Source organism: Portunus trituberculatus, chromosome 23, assembly GCF_017591435.1.
Source record: "Portunus trituberculatus isolate SZX2019 chromosome 23, ASM1759143v1, whole genome shotgun sequence".
Lineage (NCBI taxonomy): Eukaryota > Metazoa > Arthropoda > Malacostraca > Decapoda > Portunidae > Portunus > Portunus trituberculatus.
In genome coordinates, this window is record NC_059277.1 from 12,004,448 (window position 1) to 12,026,310 (window position 21,863).

General features: G+C 44.3%; 3 protein-coding genes across 4 annotated transcripts; 2 read left to right on the plus strand and 1 right to left on the minus strand.

Annotated features, from left to right (window-relative positions):
* Positions 1-233: 233 nt before the first annotated feature.
* Positions 234-3,333, minus strand: LOC123507717 (zinc finger protein 721-like). The gene is made up of 3 exons (XM_045260877.1): positions 2,702-3,333; positions 2,351-2,515; positions 234-483 (listed from the first exon to the last, which is right to left on the minus strand). Exons 1-3 carry the CDS (start codon positions 3,331-3,333, stop codon positions 234-236), a joined length of 1,047 nt encoding a protein of 348 aa, XP_045116812.1.
* Positions 3,334-6,845: 3,512 nt separating this feature from the next.
* Positions 6,846-11,254, plus strand: LOC123507794. Its single transcript, XM_045260998.1, has 3 exons — positions 6,846-6,956; positions 8,483-8,656; positions 9,075-11,254. Exons 2-3 carry the CDS (start codon positions 8,488-8,490, stop codon positions 9,221-9,223), a joined length of 318 nt encoding a protein of 105 aa, XP_045116933.1. The 5' UTR covers positions 6,846-6,956; positions 8,483-8,487; the 3' UTR covers positions 9,224-11,254.
* Positions 11,255-14,660: 3,406 nt separating this feature from the next.
* LOC123507795 lies at positions 14,661-21,520 on the plus strand. 2 transcript variants are annotated; one of them, XM_045261000.1, is made up of 3 exons: positions 14,669-15,040; positions 15,653-18,893; positions 20,649-21,520. In XM_045261000.1, exons 2-3 carry the CDS (start codon positions 18,679-18,681, stop codon positions 20,800-20,802), a joined length of 369 nt encoding a protein of 122 aa, XP_045116935.1. In that variant the 5' UTR covers positions 14,669-15,040; positions 15,653-18,678; the 3' UTR covers positions 20,803-21,520. The 2 variants fall into 2 exon arrangements, with proteins under 2 accessions (XP_045116934.1, XP_045116935.1); XM_045260999.1 differs by lacking the exon at positions 20,649-21,520 and having other exon boundaries at positions 14,661-15,040; positions 15,653-18,665.
* The last annotated feature ends 343 nt before the right edge of the window (positions 21,521-21,863 follow it).

Genomic DNA, 21,863 nt, shown 5'->3' on the forward strand with positions numbered 1-21,863 from the left:
TGTTCATTTTGTTTTCCTTTACTTGGCTTACATTTTGACACTTGTTTACCGTTTTCTTTACTCTTTATTTTGGCTTTTTTTTTTGTTCACTATCTTTTTCCCCCCGTTCGTTTTTCAACCTTGTATTTGCTTTGTCTTTTTGTTCTCATGGCTTTTGTTGCCTTTTTCTGTATGTCCTCTTTTTTTTCTCGAGTTTTCTTGCTTTTTATCATCTCCACATCAATCTTCCTGTATTAATTCACCCCTACGTCAATCTTCCTGTGTCTGTTCACCCCTACATCAATCTTCTTGTGTCTGTTCACCCCTACATCAATCTTCTTGTGTCTGTTCACCCCTACATCAATCTTCTTGTGTCTGTTCACCCCTACATCAATCTTCTTGTGTCTGTTCACCCCTACATCAATCTTCTTGTGTCTGTTCACCCCTACATCAATCTTCTTGTGTCTGTTCACCCCTACATCAATCTTCTTGTGTCTGTTCACCCTACATCAATCTTCTTGTCTGTTCACCCCTACATCAATCTTCCAGTGTCTGTTCACCCCTACATCAATCTTCTTGTGTCTGTTCACCCCTACATCAATCTTCTTGTCTGTTCACCCCTACATCAATCTTCTTGTTCACCCTACATCAATCTTCTTGTCTGTTCACCCTACATCAATCTTCTTGTCTGTTCACCCCTACATCAATCTTCTTGTCTGTTCACCCCTACATCAATCTTCTTGTCTGTTCACCCCTACATCAATCTTCTTGTCTGTTCACCCTACATCAATCTTCTTGTCTGTTCACCCTACATCAATCTTCTTGTCTGTTCACCCCTACATCAATCTTCTTGTCTGTTCACCCCTACATCAATCTTCTTGTCTGTTCACCCCTACATCAATCTTCTTGTCTGTTCACCCCTACATCAATCTTCTTGTCTGTTCACCCCTACATCAATCTTCTTGTCTGTTCACCCCTACATCAATCTTCTTGTCTGTTCACCCCTACATCAATCTTCTTGTCTGTTCACCCCTACATCAATCTTCTTGTCTGTTCACCCCTACATCAATCTTCTTGTCTGTTCACCCCTACATCAATCTTCTTGTCTGTTCACCCCTACATCAATCTTCTTGTCTGTTCACCCCTACATCAATCTTCTTGTCTGTTCACCCCTACATCAATCTTCTTGTCTGTTCACCCCTACATCAATCTTCTTGTCTGTTCACCCCTACATCAATCTTCTTGTCTGTTCACCCCTACATCAATCTTCTTGTCTGTTCACCCCTACATCAATCTTCTTGTCTGTTCACCCCTACATCAATCTTCTTGTCTGTTCACCCCTACATCAATCTTCTTGTCTGTTCACCCCTACATCAATCTTCTTGTCTGTTCACCCTACATCAATCTTCTTGTCTGTTCACCCCTACATCAATCTTCTTGTCTGTTCACCCCTACATCAATCTTCTTGTCTGTTCACCCCTACATCAATCTTCTTGTCTGTTCTGTTCACCCCCCTACATCAATCTTCTTGTGTCTGTTCACCCCTACATCAATCTTCTTGTCTGTTCACCCCTACATCAATCTTCTTGTCTGTTCACCCCTACATCAATCTTCTTGTCTGTTCACCCCTACATCAATCTTCTTGTCTGTTCACCCCTACATCAATCTTCTTGTCTGTTCACCCCTACATCAATCTTCTTGTCTGTTCACCCCTACATCAATCTTCTTGTGTTCTGTTGTTCACCCCTACATCAATCTTCTTGTCTGTTCACCCCTACATCAATCTTCTTGTCTGTTCACCCCTACATCAATCTTCTTGTCTGTTCACCCCTACATCAATCTTCTTGTCTGTTCACCCCTACATCAATCTTCTTGTCTGTTCACCCCTACATCAATCTTCTTGTCTGTTCACCCCTACATCAATCTTCTTGTCTGTTCACCCCTACATCAATCTTCTTGTCTGTTCACCCCTACATCAATCTTCTTGTCTGTTCACCCCTACATCAATCTTCTTGTCTGTTCACCCCTACATCAATCTTCTTGTCTGTTCACCCCTACATCAATCTTCTTGTCTGTTCACCCCTACATCAATCTTCTTGTCTGTTCACCCCTACATCAATCTTCTTGTCTGTTCACCCCTACATCAATCTTCTTGTCTGTTCACCCCTACATCAATCTTCTTGTCTGTTCACCCCTACATCAATCTTCTTGTCTGTTCACCCCTACATCAATCTTCTTGTCTGTTCACCCCTACGTCAATCTTCTTGTGTCTGTTCACCCCTACATCAATCTTCTTGTGTCTGTTCACCCCTACATCAATCTTCTGTGTCTGTTCACCCTACATCAATCTTCTGTGTCTGTTCACCCCTACATCAATCTTCTGTGTCTGTTCACCCCTACATCAATCTTCTTGTGTCTGTTCACCCCTACATCAATCTTCTTGTGTCTGTTCACCCCTACATCAATCTTCTTGTGTCTGTTCACCCCTACATCAATCTTCTTGTGTCTGTTCACCCCTACATCAATCTTCTTGTGTCTGTTCACCCCTACATCAATCTTCTTGTGTCTTCACCCCTCCATCAATCTTCTTGTGTCTCTTCACCCCTCCATCAATCTTCTTGTGTCTCTTCACCCCTCCATCAATCTTCTTGTGTCTCTTCACCCCTCCATCAATCTTCTTGTGTCTCTTCACCCCTCCATCAATCTTCTTGTGTCTGTTCACCCTCCATCAATCTTCTTGTGTCTCTTCACCCCTCCATCAATCTTCTTGTGTCTGTTCACCCCTCCATCAATCTTCTTGTGTCTGTTCACCCCTCCATCAATCTTCTTGTGTCTGTTCACCCCTCCATCAATCTTCTTGTGTCTGTTCACCCCTACATCAATCTTCTTGTGTCTGTTCACCCCTACATCAATCTTCCTGTGTCTGTTCACCCCTACATCCATCTTCCTGTGTCTGTTCACCCCTACATCCATCTTCCTGTGTCTGTTCACCCCTACATCCATCTTCCTGTGTCTGTTCACCCCTACATCCATCTTCCTGTGTCTGTTCACCCCTACATCCATCTTCCTGTGTCTGTTCACCCCTACATCCATCTTCCTGTGTCTGTTCACCCCTACATCGATCTTCCTGTGTCTGTTCACCCCTACATCGATCTTCCTGTGTCTGTTCACCCCTACATCGATCTTCCTGTGTCTGTTCACCCCTACATCAATCTTCCTGTGTCTGTTCACCCCTACATCAATCTTCCTGTGTCTGTTCACCCCTACATCGATCTTCTTGTGTCTGTTCACCCCTACATCAATCTTCTTGTGTCTGTTCACCCCTACATCAATCTTCTTGTGTCTGTGCTTCATATTTTTCTTAACTTGGCTACGCGTTCCTGTGTGGCTGCTAACGCTTAACTACCTCGCTGTGTCTAGTCATTCGTTAGTCACTTTACTAGTCAGATGCTTCCTCCGTCAGGCTAGTCAGTGTTAGGGGTGTCTTGCAGTATGGCAGGTCCTTCGTCAGGGGAACAAGTCCGTGGAGGAAATCTTGGTTTTATCAATTTGGTGAAAATAATTGTTTCTTTTCTAAAGTTGTGTAGAATGTTTTGAGTTTTGTCAGTTATGTAGAATGTGTTTTAAGTTGTCAAATTTAAGTTGTCTAAATTTTTGTTTCGTGAGATAGAAACTGTAAAACCTGTAAAAAATTTGGATTGTGTAAAATTTGGTATTTAAAGTTCAACCTTGAGCAAATTTTAGACAATTTTTCGACACCAAAAATTCACCTTCGGCAAATAAAAACTGTAAAACCTGAAGAAAATTGTATTAAAATTCGATAGATTTTTAGAATTCAACCTTGTGAAAATTTTAGTTTAGGCTTTTTTTTTGTATTAATGAATTTTTTTCGTTTTGTCTAAAATTGATGGTCTAATTTTGGGAAACCTGAACTTGTTTGCTTTGTTGAAGCATTGGACTCTGAATCTAGTAAATGCTTGTGTCAAAACCAGTTAAAGGCTTGTTACATCTAGTTAATGCTTATGTTCATCTTATGCTAAAAATTCTTAACTTGTTCACCTCTGCAGGACTTGCCTTGTGAAACCTTTAGTCTGTTTGTCCTCGTTTAACCCTTTCGTGACAAGTTTCCTTCTTCACAAACCTATTTTTAGCCTTAGTGTTTTAGATCCATAATACAAAACCAATGTAGTTAACTCTTCCTGTCTTGGGATGTCATACTACATTATCAAAAAAACTGTAAAATAAGAAAAACGTTAAATGTAGGAGTACTAAATTTCACGACCATTCAAAATCAAATTGTATGTATTGATCAAAACTGTCTTGGGTCTTAGTCATCTTGTGCTACACTCGGGAGGGAAGGTGACTCAAACCACACTTAATTAAGATTGGCATTGTTTCATTATACCATGTTCTTTTCGGATATTTTGTATGTTTCGGCTTGGATGATGTACCAAAAAACAAACCCTACATTTAATTACAAAAAATAAACGTGACCTACACCAATACTTGAATTTTGTGTACCCTTCAAAGCCACTAGGATGTACCAAAACACAAACCCTACATTTAATTACAAAAAAATAAACGTGACATAAACCAATACCTGCATTTTCTGAGTACCCTTAAAAGCCACTAGTGTTCATGCCACTCCTCGCACTGTAATACACGCGGAACTTCACACCGAACTCCTTTCTTGTTCGACAGGTCATTAACTTCACTCTGGGCACCAAGATGTATACAGGAGTGACTTGACATAGACTCCTCGCATTGTACGCACGAGTGACCCGACATGCACGCCTCATGTCCTACTCGACAGGTCATTTAGTCTCGATTTCGTCTCGCTTTGTATGTCTCCACAGAACCATTGAAATAAGACCATTTTTTGTTGTGCTAGTGTTGTCTTCAAGTGTTGAAAGTCAGATCAAATACGTATGAGGAAGGATACGAGAAAAGAATGAAGAATGAGGAAATTAAGAAGGAAATGAAGCTTTTTGTTGTTAGTGTATTTAATTGTTATAAGTCAAACAAGAGATCAAACACCTATGAGGAAGAATATGGGAAAAGAATGAAGAACGAATAACTTAAGGAAATGAGCTTTTTATTGTGTTTTGGTGTTGTATTTAATTACTAAGTTGTGTACGATCGTGTGATATTCTAAACAATACCAATTAAGTAAAGTTTATAAAGGTTAACTCCTTCAGTACTGGGACACTTTTTTACCTTGATATTTATGCAAGTTTAGACCATTTTATTGACATTAGGAAGGCTCTATGGAGGTCAGAAGATTAATGGCCACAGTCTTCACTATTCTGAAGCTGTATAGAACCACCAAATAGTAAGCAGAATGAATATGGAAACGCGTCATGGTACAATACTCAAGGGGTAAAGTGTATTAAGAAAAACAACTGATTTACATACGGACAGACGGACATATGATTAGTAATGTATCTAAGTGTATGGAAGAAGACTCACAAATGGTCATAGTATTTGTGTATCTATTAAAAAAAAGAAAAAAAAAAAGGATATTATTGGTGTTAAGTCATGGTATTCAAGGTATTAACACGTTCCCTTCACCACACAACTGCCTCTCATAGACAACTTATATATGGATCCAGTATAACATTGTAACAGTGAAGCGTGACAAACTGCTCGGTGGCTGCCCTTGCTTTGGTACATACAGGCGACTCGGTGTGTGTCTCAGCCCCGCCTGGTGTACGGGGCCATTCTGCGAGACACGACCGGGTTTTCATTTTGTATTTAATCTATTTATCTTTTTATTTCTATCACTTTAGCGCAGGTATTATGTCATTTTATTATTCTTTATTCATTTTATTTTAGCTTTCTTTGATATTGACTATGTGTTTAATATGTATACAGTTATTTATTTCCTTAATGGTGAGTTTTTATTGTTTTTTTATTAATTTATCTATTTATTTATTAGATATTAACATTATGTACACACTCATACCCTTCATACACGCTTCATTCACACAGGGATCCTACTCCTATCTCAAAACTACTGTCCTTTGTCAGGGCATGGGGAGGGAGGGATAACTCACAAACGACCACGCTGCACCTCCACTGTGTTCAAAAAGGCACTATGTAGTTGAAGTGACACGGGTTTCTTCTTCTTCTTGTGGAACGGTCTCAGTGGTCATGTAGTCAGGGGTGAGTCAATAGGGAGCTTTAAAGAAGGTTAGATAAGCTCATGGATGGGGAAGATAGATGGAATTAGGTAGATTAAACACACAGGGACTGCCTCGTATAGGTCTGGTGGTTTCTTGCAGCTTCCCTCTTTTTCTTATGTTCTTCGTCTGATTATTCCGTCTTTATCTGGGGTCGCTGTTTTTGATGAGTCGCCTCCACCTCCCTTCGTCACCAATCATGTTGTTTTGCAGTCCTTTCTCTTTCATGTCTTGTATACAGTCTTTCCTTCTCATCTTGGGTCTTCCTCTCCTCCTCCTTCCTTGCACTTCCATATCCAGGACTCTATTAGGGGTTTATAAGGGTGTTTTTATGGTTACAGTGACAGATTAACGAGATTTTATAAGATAACCAGGAGAAACAGTCTTGGGAACCCGGCTAATTATCTCCGGTCTTTGAAAATAGTCGTGGTGAGTAGCTAAGTGTTTCAGAATAGGAGTCATCTCTCTCTCTCTCTCTCTCTCTCTCTCTCTCTCTCTCTCTCTCTCTCTCTCTCTCTCTCTCTCTCTAAGTAAACATCACCACAAGCATTACAAACAAAAAAATATTAACAACACAACAACCAAATGACTCTCAACTGGAATGAAGACAATTGATACTGACTCAAATACCCGTCTGTGTGTGTGTGTGTGTGTGTGTGTGTGTGTGTGTGTGTGTGTGTGTGAGTTGGTGAGGAGGGTGGCTGGCGCGAATTCCTTCACTCTGGGTCTGCCTGGTGGAGGAGAAGGTGCACCATTATTAGGAGTCTGCAAGTGTGTGTTTTTACCTACAAGAAGGTATGCAGTGCGGGAGGAGTATTGAGTGTGGTGTTGTGTTTAATGTTCCGTATTCGTTTTACCTGTTAAGTGTGTGTTGGGACGTGTTTACGTGTCTTACTGTGTGTAGGGGCGTGTTTAAGTGTCTTACTCGTGTGTAGGGGCGTGTTTGAGTGTCTTACTCGTGTGTAGGGGCGTGTTTGAGTGTCTTACTCGTGTGTAGGGGCGTTTTGAGTGTCTTACTCGTGTGTAGGGGCGTGTTTGAGTGTCTTACTCGTGTGTAGGGGCGTGTTTGAGTGTCTTACTCGTGTGTAGGGGCGTGTTTGAGTGTTTTACTTGTGTGTAGCGTATTAAGTGTGTAGGAACCTATTACGTGTAGGAAATTAGTCTAGTGTTTCTGTAATGTTTTTGTGACCTTGGGTTCTCTACGTTGGGGATCTGGAAAGGATTTATGTTTTCGTTTGTGGGAAGTAATGTAAAGTGACTTAAGCGCGTTGGTAGTCATGTGTGGGCGTTAATTTGACTGGTTCCTTTTTTCCTAGTGAGTGTAGTCAGTTTTGTGAGTTGTGATAGTTCTTACTATTTTCTTGCTAATACGTTCAGTTGTTTGAGAGTAATTTCGTATGTTAGTCACTACGGGAATCTGTTACACACACTGTCGGTTGGCGTGAGGTTACTACTTAAACATAAATGCGATCGTGCCGGTTGTGCGAGTTTGTGTCAAAAGGTAAAACTGGAAGGCGAGATTAGTGCAGGGTTAGAGCTTTATGGGAAGGAAATGAGGGGGAGGGGACCTTCAAGTATTAAATGTAACTCTAATGCGGATGGTTTAAGGCAGCTTCGTGTTACAGCGGGAATTGATACCTCGAGCGTTTGAAGGGGGAGCTCCAAGTACTAAACGGGAATTCCAATACAAATGGCGTTACGACGGGAATTATATAGTGTAAAGTGAGATGCGCTATTCCATGTGTAGAGAGCTCGTAAAAGCATTGTGTGGTTTGAAGGGTTTGTAGGGACCATCGTAGACTTGGGTGTGTATATCTAAAACAAATGTGTAGAGTGGGTGGTAAGGAAAGGCCGTGAACTTAGGGGTGTGTATCTAGACAAATTCATAGTGCGTGGTAAGGGACTTTGGGTGTATCAAGACTAATAGTGCGTGGTAAGAGACTCGGATGTGTATAAAGACTAATAGTGCGTGGTAAGGGACTTGTGTGTAGCTAGACTGTGTAGCGTGGGTGGTAGGGGACATTCTATAACGTTTCGGCTGCTCCATTGCTTAAACTTCCTACCACCCACGCTAAGAACATAAGGATGCTACAATAGAGCCTTCGAAAATTCACGCTGCTCTTAGTAATCGGGTGGGGGAACTTGAACGACTGTGTTCGTTAATCCTACTGTTCTTCGTAGTCAGGTGACAACTTGCGTATTAACTAATGCAGGTGTTCGTTACCCGTGTTCGTGTGAATGTATTACGAATAGACTGTTTACTGCGATAGGAATGAGATAACGTTAGTCAGAACAGGTCTTTAACACTGGTCTCTCCTCAGGCACCATGGACATCAAGCTGCCGGCGACCATCACCATGCTGGACTCTAATCTCACTAACTCTGAACCGAACCGAGACCCAACGCGGGAGGTGGGCAACATGGAGACCCTGATCCTCACCATCTGCCTGGCCACCATCTGTCGCGCCCTGTTCCTCTGCTGCACCGGTTTTATCGGTAAGGTGAAGGCCACTGCAGGCTCGCGAGGGCGTAACTGTCGCTTCGGGTACTTGTGTTGGGGTACTATTGACATACAGAGATACTAATGATAGGGTTTTCGATATGTTTTCGATATATCTAAGAGGTGCGGTTTTTTTTTCTTTTTTTGGTGGGGTGTGGTGGGTACTATTGACATACTATTGACGTGCTATTGACATACTATTGATGGGGTACTTTATATCTAAGAGGTGCTTTGGGGGTACTATTGACATGCTATTGAGATGCTAATGATGGGTGCTTTTGATGTTTCTACAACGAGGTGTTTTTGATGTGTTTACCATGAGAAGTATTCTTTACCAGATCCAATGTGTTCTATTGAATTACATAGACTTCACCAGCTACCTGTAACTCTTCTAACACTGCCACTATCCTACAGCTCACTGGCTACTTGACCAAAGGAACAGGCTACGTAACCGGAACAGGGATGCGGCTAGGCCTGTGATTCCCCCTCCACCCCCGCCGCCTCCCGCGCCCCTCGTGACCAACAACTCGCTGCCCGCCAGGTTCAGGCCAGGCAAGATGTGAGTCTCACGAAGGATGACGCAGGGAAAACGAACCCGATGGTAACGACTCTCGACCTGCCATGGACTCCCCCAAACTCATGGATACTCAACGGCACGACACGAGACCCACCTTCACCACGGCTGGGTGTATCGTGACGCAACACGGACCTTGACATCGGACCTTGACATCGGACCTCCATCTCGACTGACACAAGACTTGCTTCCATGTCGACTGACACAAGACTTGCTTCCATGACAAGTATACGACATTAAGGTCAGTGAGGGCCAGCCACTGTCACACCGGAGCCTCTGCCCCCGCGGCACTGTGGGGGGGACGTGACGGCGCCGTGGCACCTCGAAATAAACAAAGCTACAAAAAATCCAGATAATCAATTAGTTTTAAGGACTCTAGGCGCTTAGTGGAGTGTCCTGAGGTTTTTATGGCTGGTTTTGTTTGTTTTAATTGAACAGCTAACCGTTGTGAGAGGAGAAGAGAGGAGAGACTGCGGCGCGTTTTGTGTGTAAGGTTTTTATTTTTTATCGTGCCATGGTAAAGTTAAGGGACTGAAAAGGGTCGCTGATCACTAGCGTGCCTTTTCGCTGCAGATACTCAGGGTTCAGTTACGTAAGGAGAGTTTGGACCTGGCGACTAATGAACTTAGGACATTCCTGCGATTAAGAAGTTTGGGGTGGTTCTGTGTGGAGCGAAAGTTTCTGGTCTAGGTCTTGTTATTTACGATTTTTGAGCTTTATAGTACTGGTGATCGTTGTGATCTAGACTGTCCTCGCCGTTTCAGTGTTCATTAGGATGGTTTAAAGTGTCTAATAGTGCATATTCTTGAGTGAGATTCGGTACTAAGGTATTGTAAGTGCTAAAATGGTCTCCAGTGTATTTAGTAGTACGTAGTCGGTGTATTTCCAGTGTATTTCCAGTTTTATTTACAATTTTACTCTAAGACGCTGGATTAAATTCCTAGTATCTCACAGGCCAGGTGTATTTCAAGTTTTCCGAATTTACTCTAGGACACTTGATTAAATTCCTAGTATCACAGGTATTGAGATGGTTTACAATGCTACTGCTGCATTTCGGCTTAAACTTCCAGATATCTTGTTCCTCGTCATTGCACAATGCAGTGTTAAATCGTTCCTCTCCACCTATAATGACTTGAAGGAATGTCTCGAGCTTGAAAGTTGCCAGACAAGCTTAATGTAGTATCTTACTAACACTCGTTACTTTCTCAGTGGCGTTATCTGTCAGGGGCGTTAGTCAATCCTCCCAGGAAGGTACGTACAATAACGCCCACTGACGGTCACCTTACTGGGTTACATACAGCATGCCGCTTGCGCCTAGTGTTAAGGTAGCTGTTTCTACTGTAGGTGTACATACTGTTCTAATCGCCGTACTGTGAAAAAGATTGTTCTGTAGGTGTACATACTGTTCTAATCGCCGTACTGTGAAAAAAGATTGTCACGTGCATTCTAAACACTATGAAGTATTATTTTACAATTTTACTTCAGTGTTTGTCGCGCCACTACTACGATCACGGCATTAATACGATCTTTTTCACGAGTAGAGCATTGTCAGGCTTTTAAGATGTACCTAGCCTTGTTTCCTGGCCACGCCCTACAATGAATATGGCTGCTACTGTAATGTGTACAGTAATTTCCAAGTGTACAGTGATATTACATAGACTTAAGTACAGCTTCTTCACCACTATCTGTATCTTGTTCAATATAACTTCCTGCTAAGCCACACACTACCATATCACGGAGTTCCAGGGTGAGCGGCGCGGTAAGGAGCCATGCACTCGCTCTGGCCTCCTGTGTCAATGCAACTCGACAGAACCTTGTGCGCTACGATATATAGTGTACCTTCATCACTCAGCCAGCCCTCAATAGTGCTCAACTGTGTTATGTTTTTGTTGTAAGCAAGGGGTATTGGATCTCGGTCAGCGGTGTTTGCAGGACTTACACACTCGCTGGGGTTCAACTTGTATCAAAAGTTCCAAAAATAGTACAAAAAAATCCAAATACAATAAACCACTACTATGTATTGAACTGTATATTTATCCTTTCATTACTGAACTGTATATATATTTATCCTTTTATTACTTCTCCTACTATCCTTGATCATCTTAACTGCCAACCAGTCCACGAACTACTAATCCACGAATTATCTTTCCTAACCACCAACCAATCCACCAACCGCATGAGTACTATTGTAAGACTATCATAGCAATGAACATCTATTCAACATCATTTATATAATTCTTCAAAATGGTACATTCACAAGATCCTCCAATGACACTATCCAATGACACTCGATAACAGATTCAACATCTTAACCTTTTTATACTACGACCAGACCATTATCATACTGTATTCATTCGACGCGCTACTAAACGGTAAGACTTGTGGCAAGACACCAATACTTATTTAACGTTCTTACTATTTTTCAATATACACTAAGTTCTCTAACGACACCAGGCACCCTAATCTTTTTAAACTACCATACCATTAGCATACTGTTTATATTCAACCACAATCACCACTAGTCTTCTTGATTCACTACTCGTCCTCTCGCAGCCACCCTAGACCAACAGGCTCAAATTTGTCATTACTCGAGAGCTCTCAGCCATCCACGACCAACAGGCTCAAATTTGTCATTACTCAAGCTCTCTCAGCCATCCACGACCAACAAGTTCAAATTTGAATCTTTACTCTCACAGTAACCTTATGGGTCAGCACCTTTTGGTTTATAGGCACTTCCTTTACGGGGAGACTGTGCGATGGGTCAAACCAAACACCGATCACCAGTAACAATTCATGACTAATTCTCGAAAAACATAACAATCCTCATGAAAGATTCCTCGAGATAGATGTAGCTAATAATAAAACTCCTAAATGTACTCAAATCAAGAGGTAAATATTAATCACCAGTAACTTAGCAATTAGACCACCAATTCCAGAAAAAAATGAGTTCTCTAAGTATGTACGCAATAACAAACCCTTACAGAAATGTATATAAATCAGTGGAAATGAAGTGTGATTGAAAAGAAGCGTAATTAATCCCTTCAGTACCGGGACATTTTTACCTTGAGATATTTGTGTGATTACGCCATTTTATTTACATTGTGAAGGTCAGAAGATTAAAGGCCTGAGTCTTCACTATTTCAATCCCCACACAACTTTCTGAGCATTATAAAATCAAGTAGTAAGCAGAATGAATATGGAAACGCGTCATGGTACTGAATGGGTTAAATAGACCTTAAGTGAGATGCAAATGTACCTGAAACACGGTGAACTCAACACAAAAGTAGGCCAAGGAAGGAGGGAAGGAATATCACACACTGTAACACAAATACAGGCTTACTAATGAATATCCAGATTTCCTGAAGGGTGACTTGACTAAAGAGCGCCAATGTGAGGTGTAAGTGTAGCTGAAACGGCGAATCCAACACCAAATAAGTCGAGGAAGGGAAGGAACGCCACACAGCTGATAATACAAATACAAGTTTACTACAAGGTATCCGAAATCTATGAGCGTCAAATTGAAGACTAAATAACGCCAAAGTGAAGTGTAAGTGTAGCGGAAACACGGCGAATCCAACCCCAAATGTCAAGGAAGGAGAATACCACAATGCTGATAACACATATACAAGTTCACTACAAAACATCCGGAATCCGTGAGCGCTGATGTGAAGACTCTTAACAACGCCAAAGTGAAGTGTAAGTGTAGCGGAAAAGATTAACCCAACTCAAGTATGTCAAGGAAGGAGGGAATACCACACTGCCGACAATAACATAAAATACAACTTTACTAATGAATATCCAGACTACTACTACAAGGACTACTACTACTACTACTACTATTACTATTCTACCACTATTACTACTACTACTGTTTCTATTACTACTACTACTACTACTACTACTACTACTACTACTACTACTACTACTACTACTATTACTACTACTACTACTACTACTACTACTACTACTACTACTACTACTACTACTATACTACCACTATTACTACTACTACTTCTGTTTATATTATTACTACTGCTACTATTACTACTACTACTATTACTACTACTACTACTACTACTACTACTACTACCACTTCTGTTTATATTACTACTATTACTACTACTACCACCACCACCACCACCACCACTACTACTACTACCACTACAGGTGTGTGCGAAACAAGAACCTATACCACATAAGACCCAGCCACTTGAACACGCCTCACCGCCTCAACAAGACAATTAGAACGTGAAATAATTGTCAGGGTTTCTATTTCTATCATTGGAAAAACAATATATAAATTAATTAGGAGGTGTTATTGTACAGATTCCAATTTAGCAAACAATAATACCTAATAATTTGACTGTGATGTCTGAAGATGCCGAGGGAGTGTTAATTAATGAGTGCTGGGTGATTGTGACAACGGTGGTGGTGGTGGTGGTGGTGGTGGTTATGGCAGTACGAACAGTCACTTACAAGATAAATACAGTAAGGAGACAACAAACGTGGAGATAATCGTGGAAAATACCTTCAGAATACAGCGCGCACACACACACACACACACACACACACACACACACACACACACACACACACACACTGATAATAAATATGCCTCAATTAACTGCTTATCTGTTTATGAAGTTAGCACCGTACCGTAGAAAGTTCACACGTAGCAACACACACGCACTCACAACAACACACTCAAGGACGCCGCGAAACGTGACATCCATTCAGACAAACTCCATCTAAAAATCACGGTTATAGGAACATCAGAAGGCAAGGGAAAGGAAATCGCACCAAGCCGTCAGGTCCTTCACTCCTTCAGTACGTACCAGGACGCGTTTTCATATTCATTCAGCTTCCTATTTGGCAGGGCCGTTTCTAGCTTTGTGGGGGCCCTAGGCAAGATGCTGTCTGAGGGGCCCTAGACAGGTAGCTTGGGTGGCTTGGGAAATTTAAATTTTCCAAGCTACCCTCGGGGCCCCTTGGTGGCTTAGGGGCCCTAGGCAATCGCCTAGTCCGCCTATAGCTAGAAACGGCCCTGCTATTTGTTGATTTTATACAGCTTCGGAAACTTATGTGGGGATTATCATAGTAAAGACTGGCCATTAATCTTTTGATCTCTTTAAACCCTTCATAATGCAAATAAAATTGTCTAATCACACCCTAAAGTCAAGATAAAAATGTGTCTCAGTACTGATGGTGTTAAGTCCAGCCAGGTCCGTCAGTGCAATAAGCTACAGCGGTAAGCAGAACATGAGACACAAGCAAACGCCTAACCATGCACGCTGTTCTGGTCACGCTCGTTCCAGGTAAAGTTTTTCGCTCGTCACGTCGTAACAAGTTGTTGGCGAGCTACTTGACCGACCAGCTCGAGCCGCCGTCCCGCGACGCTTCCAGGGGTCGAGGCGTGAGTCGCGGCTGTCCTGGCTGATCCGGTGAGCGGCCAGCAGACGGCAGAGATGCAGTGGGTGGCCGCGGTGAAGAGAGAGGTGTGGCACTGGTACAGGCCCCGACAATCCTACATCGGCGAGGTCCTCAGGCGGTATTTGAGCAGGGTTCCCTTCCACGCCTCAGGGACCACCAAGCTGCGACCAGTCTTCTTCAATCCATTCCAAGAGTGTCGCAAGAATGTCTTTCAACCTGACCATGACGGTTGGGATCCCAGATTGGACGGACGAATCGTCCAGCTCCCACACTTCATCCCCAGACCTGAGCTCAGAGATCTCGTTTGCTGCGTATCTGTTCATATTGATCGGAGCGGCGATTGCCATATTCTTGTTCTGCCACTATCGTGTCAGAGGTGAGTATCTGTCTGTCTGTCTGTCTGTCTGGGTAAAAAGCAGCGGTAGAAGGAATAGTGTGTGTGTGTGTGTGTGTGTGTGTGTGTGTGTGTGTGTGTGTGTGTGTGTGTGTAATTCACTGTTTGATCTGCTGCAGTCTCTGATGAGACAGCCAGACGTTACGGAACGAGCTCAGAGCTCATTATTTCCGATCTTGGGATAAGTCAGAGACCAGGCACACACCACACCGGGACAACAAGGTCACAACTCCTCGATTTACATCCCGTACCTACTCACTGCTAGGTGAACAGGGGCTACACGTCAAAGGAGACACACCCAAATATCTCCACCCGGCCGGGGAATCGAACCCCGGTCATCTGGCTTGTGAAGCCAGCACTCTAACCACTGAGCTACCGGGCCGTGTGTGTGTGTGTGTGTGTGTGTGTGTGTGTGTGTGTGTGTGTGTGTGTGTGTGTGTGTGTGTTGCAGGGGAGGGAGGGGGGCGGTGGCATGTAGCTTGAGCGTTGGTTGGAGTTTAGCAGGTAGAGGATTTAAGTGTTACGGTGTGTCCTTGTTTGGTAGTAGTGTTCCTCCGTAACCTGCATGGCAAGTAAGCGTCGGTTCCTCCGCAGAGTGGGTGGTGCCGAGGCTGTTCCGGGTGTGGTGGCGTCTACATGCTCGCTTTCCGTGGGTGGTGCCGCGATTACCTCGCCGATACATCAGAGCTATGGCCAACTGGCTTAACCGCGACGCACAGCGGCGCAACAACCGTCACCAAGCAGTCAACGGCCAGGCGTGGCCCAACGATGACGTGCCCCTGGCCCGCAGGAACAGGAACAGATAGAGGTGCCGCGCCACGCCCACCATGCCATGCCGCACCACACTTCAGGAGTCGTGGCAGAGCAAAGTAGTTTAGTTCGTGTTTTACCAACAATATTGAAGTTAGTGTTTGTTGACCGTCAGCCGCTAAAGAACAAACTTTTAATAGCGCGTTAGTTGTGGTTTGTTTTAGGGTGATGTTGCTGAAGTGCTTATTTTCTGAGCGTTGAGCACGACGGCCATGTGAGAGATTCGCTGTTAAGTTTTAAAGAGAGCACCTTGGTGCCTCGGTGCATGTCACTCAGTGCCAGGAGTGGAGGCGAGAAGCGTGAACAGTCCACCCCACCCACCCACCCACCCTCCCTCCCTAACTACCCCCTTTATCCCCACGACCCTCCAAACACCTCGGGGTCAATGTACACACGTAGATACACAAATTAAATCTGGCGGAGCATATACACATGGAAATGGTGTTGGCGCGTCTGAGCGCGGCGCGGCGCATGAGTCGAGGCGCGGCGGACAGTCAACACAATCTGCGGCTGAAAGTGATAATACTGGGACCTTGGGAAGCGCCTCTGCTTATCGCTCACGTAGGGAGATAACATGGCCACGCTGGTGAATTACTGGCTGTGTGCTGCCCTGCGCCTGACTTGCCCACGACCCCTCGTCCCATAAACGGTCTGCCCCACGCCCCATGCCCTACGACAGACTACCCATGCCCTACGACAGACTACCTACGCCCCACGCTCTACGACACTACCCACGCTCTACGACACGACCCACGATACACGACCCACGTCCCACGCTCTACGATACACGACCCACGCCCCACGCTCTACGATACACGACCCACGCCCCACGCTCTACGATACACGACCCACGCCCCACGATACACGACCCACGCCCCACGCTCTACGACACACGACCCACGCCCTACGATACGACCCACGCCCCACGCTCTGTGACACTACCCACGCTCTACGACCCACGACCCACGCCCTACGATACACGCCCCACGCTCTACGACCCACGCCCCACGCACAAGAGTAACTCAAGATTACACCTTTTTTTCCTGACAACTTCCCCACACCACGACCTCCCCCTCCCAGCCCCCCTTTATGACCTCCATGGCTCAACCTGCACCCAACACACCTGTCTGTCCGCACCCTCTGCCTCATTCTTTAGACACACCTGCACACCACATTCCTTCCCTCTAGCCTAATCCACATCCACCAACCCACCCACTCTCTCTCTCTCTCTCTCTCTCTCTCTCTCTCTCTCTCTCTCTCTCTCTCTCTCTCTCTCTCTCTCTGTTCAGTACACCGTACTTAATAACGAGTCATAACATTTGATACCATCGATAAAGGTGATATCATCGATGAATCAGGCTGTAAACAGATCAAGCAGGTGCGTGCGTGCGTGGGTGTGTGGCTGGGAGGCGGTGGCCGGTGGTGGGTAACCCTGAGTGAGGTCACGGAGAGGCGGGTTGCGTGAGGTCATAAGGAAAGGAGAGGAGAGGAGAGGGGGAGTGTCAGATCAGGGTTGGTGGTGGTGGTAACAGGAAGGTTATTCATAATATCAGAAAGGTATCACTAAACCTTGCATTTCACCACAATATTGCTCTATCTACTTAAGGCAAACGTTTGTGAGGAGCTTAAATACTGCCGTCCTTGTGTTCCGTGCCGCATTGCCCGCCATCCACCCAACCCACCCACCCACCAGCCAGCCAGCCAGCCAGACCCCGAAAAGCGCCACATTCATCAGCCGCTCAGGGCGCTCACTGACTCACTCGCTCGCTCAGTCACAGCAGAGAGATCAAAGAGTGAGGACGTGACCAGCAGATTTTCTCGTCTTCCATGTGAGAGACGTTCAAACATCCGCTAACCTTTACAAGTCACTGCTGCTGGACAAACAAGCCACCGAGTGCGTTGTGAAGCAGTGAGAAGTCAGGCAGGAAGGATGTAGTGGAAAGATAAGCGAGAAGGAAATGGTTAGTGTGTATGGGTGATCTTGTGACTTGAACTAAAGGACATAACACAAAGCACGGAGACACGAAAGAGAGTTGTGGCAGTGAGGGAGAGGTGTCCATCCCACAAACCACGCAAGGACAAAGGGAAGGCTGTAAGGAAGCAAGCCAACGAAAGAGCAGGCAAAGGACAAAGTTATGACAGTAGCAGCAAGAGAAGAAACTGCCCCACACGCTAAGCAAACCACGCAAGGACAAAGAAAGTGATTTAACAAGGGAAAGCAAGGACAAGAAGACTAGCAGAGTGAAACAAACTTAGACTACAAGAAAGGACACAACCACCCATACAAAACACAAAGGAAGTCACGATTAAAGAAACAGCAACCCAGAGCACACGAGCCAAGCAAACGACAAAGAAAGCGACGGTTACAGATTGAGACAGCCAGACACCAGTTCCCGCCGAGGCAAACAGAAGCACGTGAGGAGGGAAACGGTAACGGGTGAGGAGAGAGCAATCAATAACCTCACAAGCACTACCTCCACCACCGCCTTATCTTCCCGCCACACATCTGACTGAACGAGAATAAAGGAACTGAATATACGCGTCACGGAAAGTTAGTAACAGTGATGGGAGAAAAAGATACCATAAGCTAAAATACCAGAAAAAAAGTTAGTGACAGTGAATACAAAAAGGTGAAACGAACAATACTGAAAAAAAATTAAAACAAAAATTTTCTTAGACTCGCACGGGAAAATAAAGCTTGAAACACAACGAAACCGAAGAAGAAACATTAATTCAAGCAAGCAAGCAACAACCAAACCATCCCAGAACACAGACGCTCAACATAACCGAACCAAAACAAAAAAACAACGATGGACCTTGACACAGTCCTGCTCAACACCACCATGAGTCTGCTGACCACGGAAGCGCCCAACACCACGCACGACACAGGCGGGGACAACGTGGATCCCCATGGAGGCGTAATTGGCGGCTGGGTATTGTGGGTTATTGTCAGCGGGTCTCTCTTCTGCTTCACCGCCCTCGCTGTCACCGCCTTCGTCCTCCTGGTGGTGCTGCCCAGACGCGGGTAAGTTCTAGTATTGTAGTAGTAGTAGTAGTAGTAGTAGTAGTAGTAGTAGTAGTAGTAATGGTGGAAAAATTAGTATGAAGCATGTGTAGATGGAATGGTGAATGAATGCGTAGTAGAGTGGTGGTGATGGAAACTCGTGACTGCAGAAGTTGTTAATTAGGTCAAGTTATCAAGCCATCACGGTGTCGAGTGTCTTGATAAGTAGCAAAAATGTGCGTCTGAAGGCCACGCGCTGGGCATCACGTGGAAGACTGGCCAGCCCGCAGACACAACTCGGGCGCCGGGCTCCTCAACACTATTACTATTATTATTATTATTATTATTTATTATTGTTGTTGTTACCACTAAAGTTCACTATCATTACTACTATTGACTGTGTGTGTGTGTGTGTGTGTGTGTGCGTCCATTCCTCGTGACGTACGGGTAGTTGACATGAAGCAAGACACAGGAAGTTCTGGTGAAATTTAAACGTTTGGGCTCTGTTATTTTGGTTACTGAAGTGACAATTACAATAGTAGTAGTAGTAGTAGTAGTAGACTGTTAGAAGATGGTGGTAGTAGTAGTAGTAGTAGTAGTAGTAGTAGTAGACTTTGTTAGAAGATGGTGGTAGTAGTAGTAGTAGTAGACTTTGTTAGAAGATGGTGGTAGTAGTAGTAGTAGTAGTAGTAGTAGTAGACCTTGTTGGAAGATGGTGGTGGTGGTGGTGGTAGTAGTAGTGGTAGTAGTAGTACACCTTGTTGGAAGATGGTAGTAGTAGTAGTAGTAGTAGTAGTAGTAGTAGTAGACCTTGTTGGAAGATGGTAGTAGTAGTAGTAGTAGTAGTAGTAGTAGTAGTAGTAGTAGTAGTAGTAGTAGACCTTGTTGGAAGATGGTAGTAGTAGTAGTAGTAGTAGTAGTAGTAGTAGACCTTGTTGGAAGATGGTGGTGGTGGTGGTGGTAGTAGTAGTAGTAGTAGTAGTAGACCTTGTTGGAAGATGGTGGTGGTGGTGGTGGTAGTAGTAGTAGTAGTAGTAGTAGTAGTAAACCTTGTTGGAAGATGGTGGTGGTGGTGGTGGTAGTAGTAGTAGTGGTAGTAGTAGTAAACCTTGTTGGAAGATGGTGGTAGTAGTAGTAGTAGTAGTAGTAGACCTTGTTGGAAGATGGTAGTAGTAGTAGTAGTAGTAGTAGTAGACCTTGTTGGAAGATGGTAGTAGTAGTAGTAGTAGTAGTAGTAGTAGTAGTAGTAGTAGTAGACCTTGTTGGAAGATGGTGGTAGTAGTAGTAGTAGTAGTAGTAGTAGTAGTAACCTTGTTGGAAGATGGTGGTGGTGGTGGTGGTAGTAGTAGTAGTAGGTAGTAGTAGTACCTTGTTGGAAGATGGTGGTAGTAGTAGTAGTATTGTTTGGAAGATGGTAGTAGTAGTAGTAGTAGTAGTAGTAGTAGTAGACATTGTTGGAAGATGGTAGTAGTAGTAGTAGTAGTAGAAGACCTTGTTGGAAGATGGTAGTAGTAGTAGTAGTAGTAGTAGTAGTAGTAGTAGTACCTTGTTGGAAGATGGTAGTAGTAGTAGTAGTAGTAGTAGTAGTAGTAGACCTTGTTGGAAAATGGTAGTAGTAGTAGTAGTAGTAGTAGTAGTAGTAGTAGTAGTAGTAGTAGTAGACCTTGTTGAAGATGGAAAAGCACTAGTAACGAAGTACACATGAAGGACATGGATACACAGGAGGAACACCACTACTAACACACTCACGGTAACACTCACGCCTTCCTTCTGCAGGTACGAGCGGATAGAGGGACGCAAGAAGCAGATGAGAGCCTTCACGCAGCTGCTGGAGGAGATGCGGGGCCGCCCTAGGAGAGTGGAGCCTGAGGAGTCCCTGACGGAGAGCGAGAGACACTTCCTTATCCATGACTTTGCAGACTTTCCCTAGCCCTCCCCCTCTCCCCTCTCCCTCCGTCACCCCTGCCCTCTTCCCTCTCCATTTTCCCTCCGTCACTCTGCCCAGTCTCTCTCCCCTTCTCTCCCTCCCCTGTAAGTGCGCCCACTCTCCCTCTCCTCTCCCATCATCCTACCCAGCTTCCTCCTCTCCTCTCTCGCTCTCCCCACCTGTCACACTGCCCAGCCTCTCTCTCTCTCTCTCTCTCTCTCTCTCTCTCTCTCTCTCTCTCTCTCTCTCTCTCATGCAGTCACGTGTTTTCTTAATTCTGACCTACTTTTCTTTTTCCTCCTCCTCCTCTCCTTATCAATGTCTTGTGTATTTCTTAAATCTTATTTGTTGGTTTCCTTGTTTTATCTTTTCCTGTTTCTTATTTGATCTAGTAATTCCTTTCTTTATCATTCTCATTCGTTTGTCTTTGTCATTCTCACCCATCATCCACCTGGTTCACTTTTCTTTCTTTCTTTCTTTCTTTTCTATTTTCCTTTTTTTTTCTTTATTTCATCCTTTCCCGTTTATTTTTTTCTTTTCACCTATTTTTTTTTATTTCATTGTTTCTCGTTTATCATGCACCTTTTCTAACCATTCGACACTTCTCTACTTCTTCATTCACGCTTCTCTTATTTCTCTATTCCTCCATCCTCCTCTTTTTTCTGCTCATAATTCTTTTCTCTCTCCTCTTTCGTCAGCGTTCCTTCTTCTTTTTTTCCTTATTCGTCAGCGTCTATCCTCCTCTTCCTCGTCCTCCTCCTTCGTTAGCTGTCCTTCCTCCTCCTCTTTCGTTAGCTGTCCTTCCTCCTCCTCCTTTGTTAGCTGTCCTTCCTCCTCCTCCTTCGTTAGCTGTCCTTCCTCCTCCTCCTCCTTTGTTAGCTGTCCTTACTCCTCCTCCTCCTCCTTCGTCAGCGGTCCTTCCTCCTCCTCCTTCGTTAGCGGTCCTTCCTCCTCCTCCTTCGTTAGCGGTCCTTCCTGCTCCTCCTCCTCCTCCTCTTCCTCCTTCGTCAGCGGTCCTTCCTCCTCCTCCTCCTCCTCTTCCTCCTCCTTCGTCAGCGGTCCTT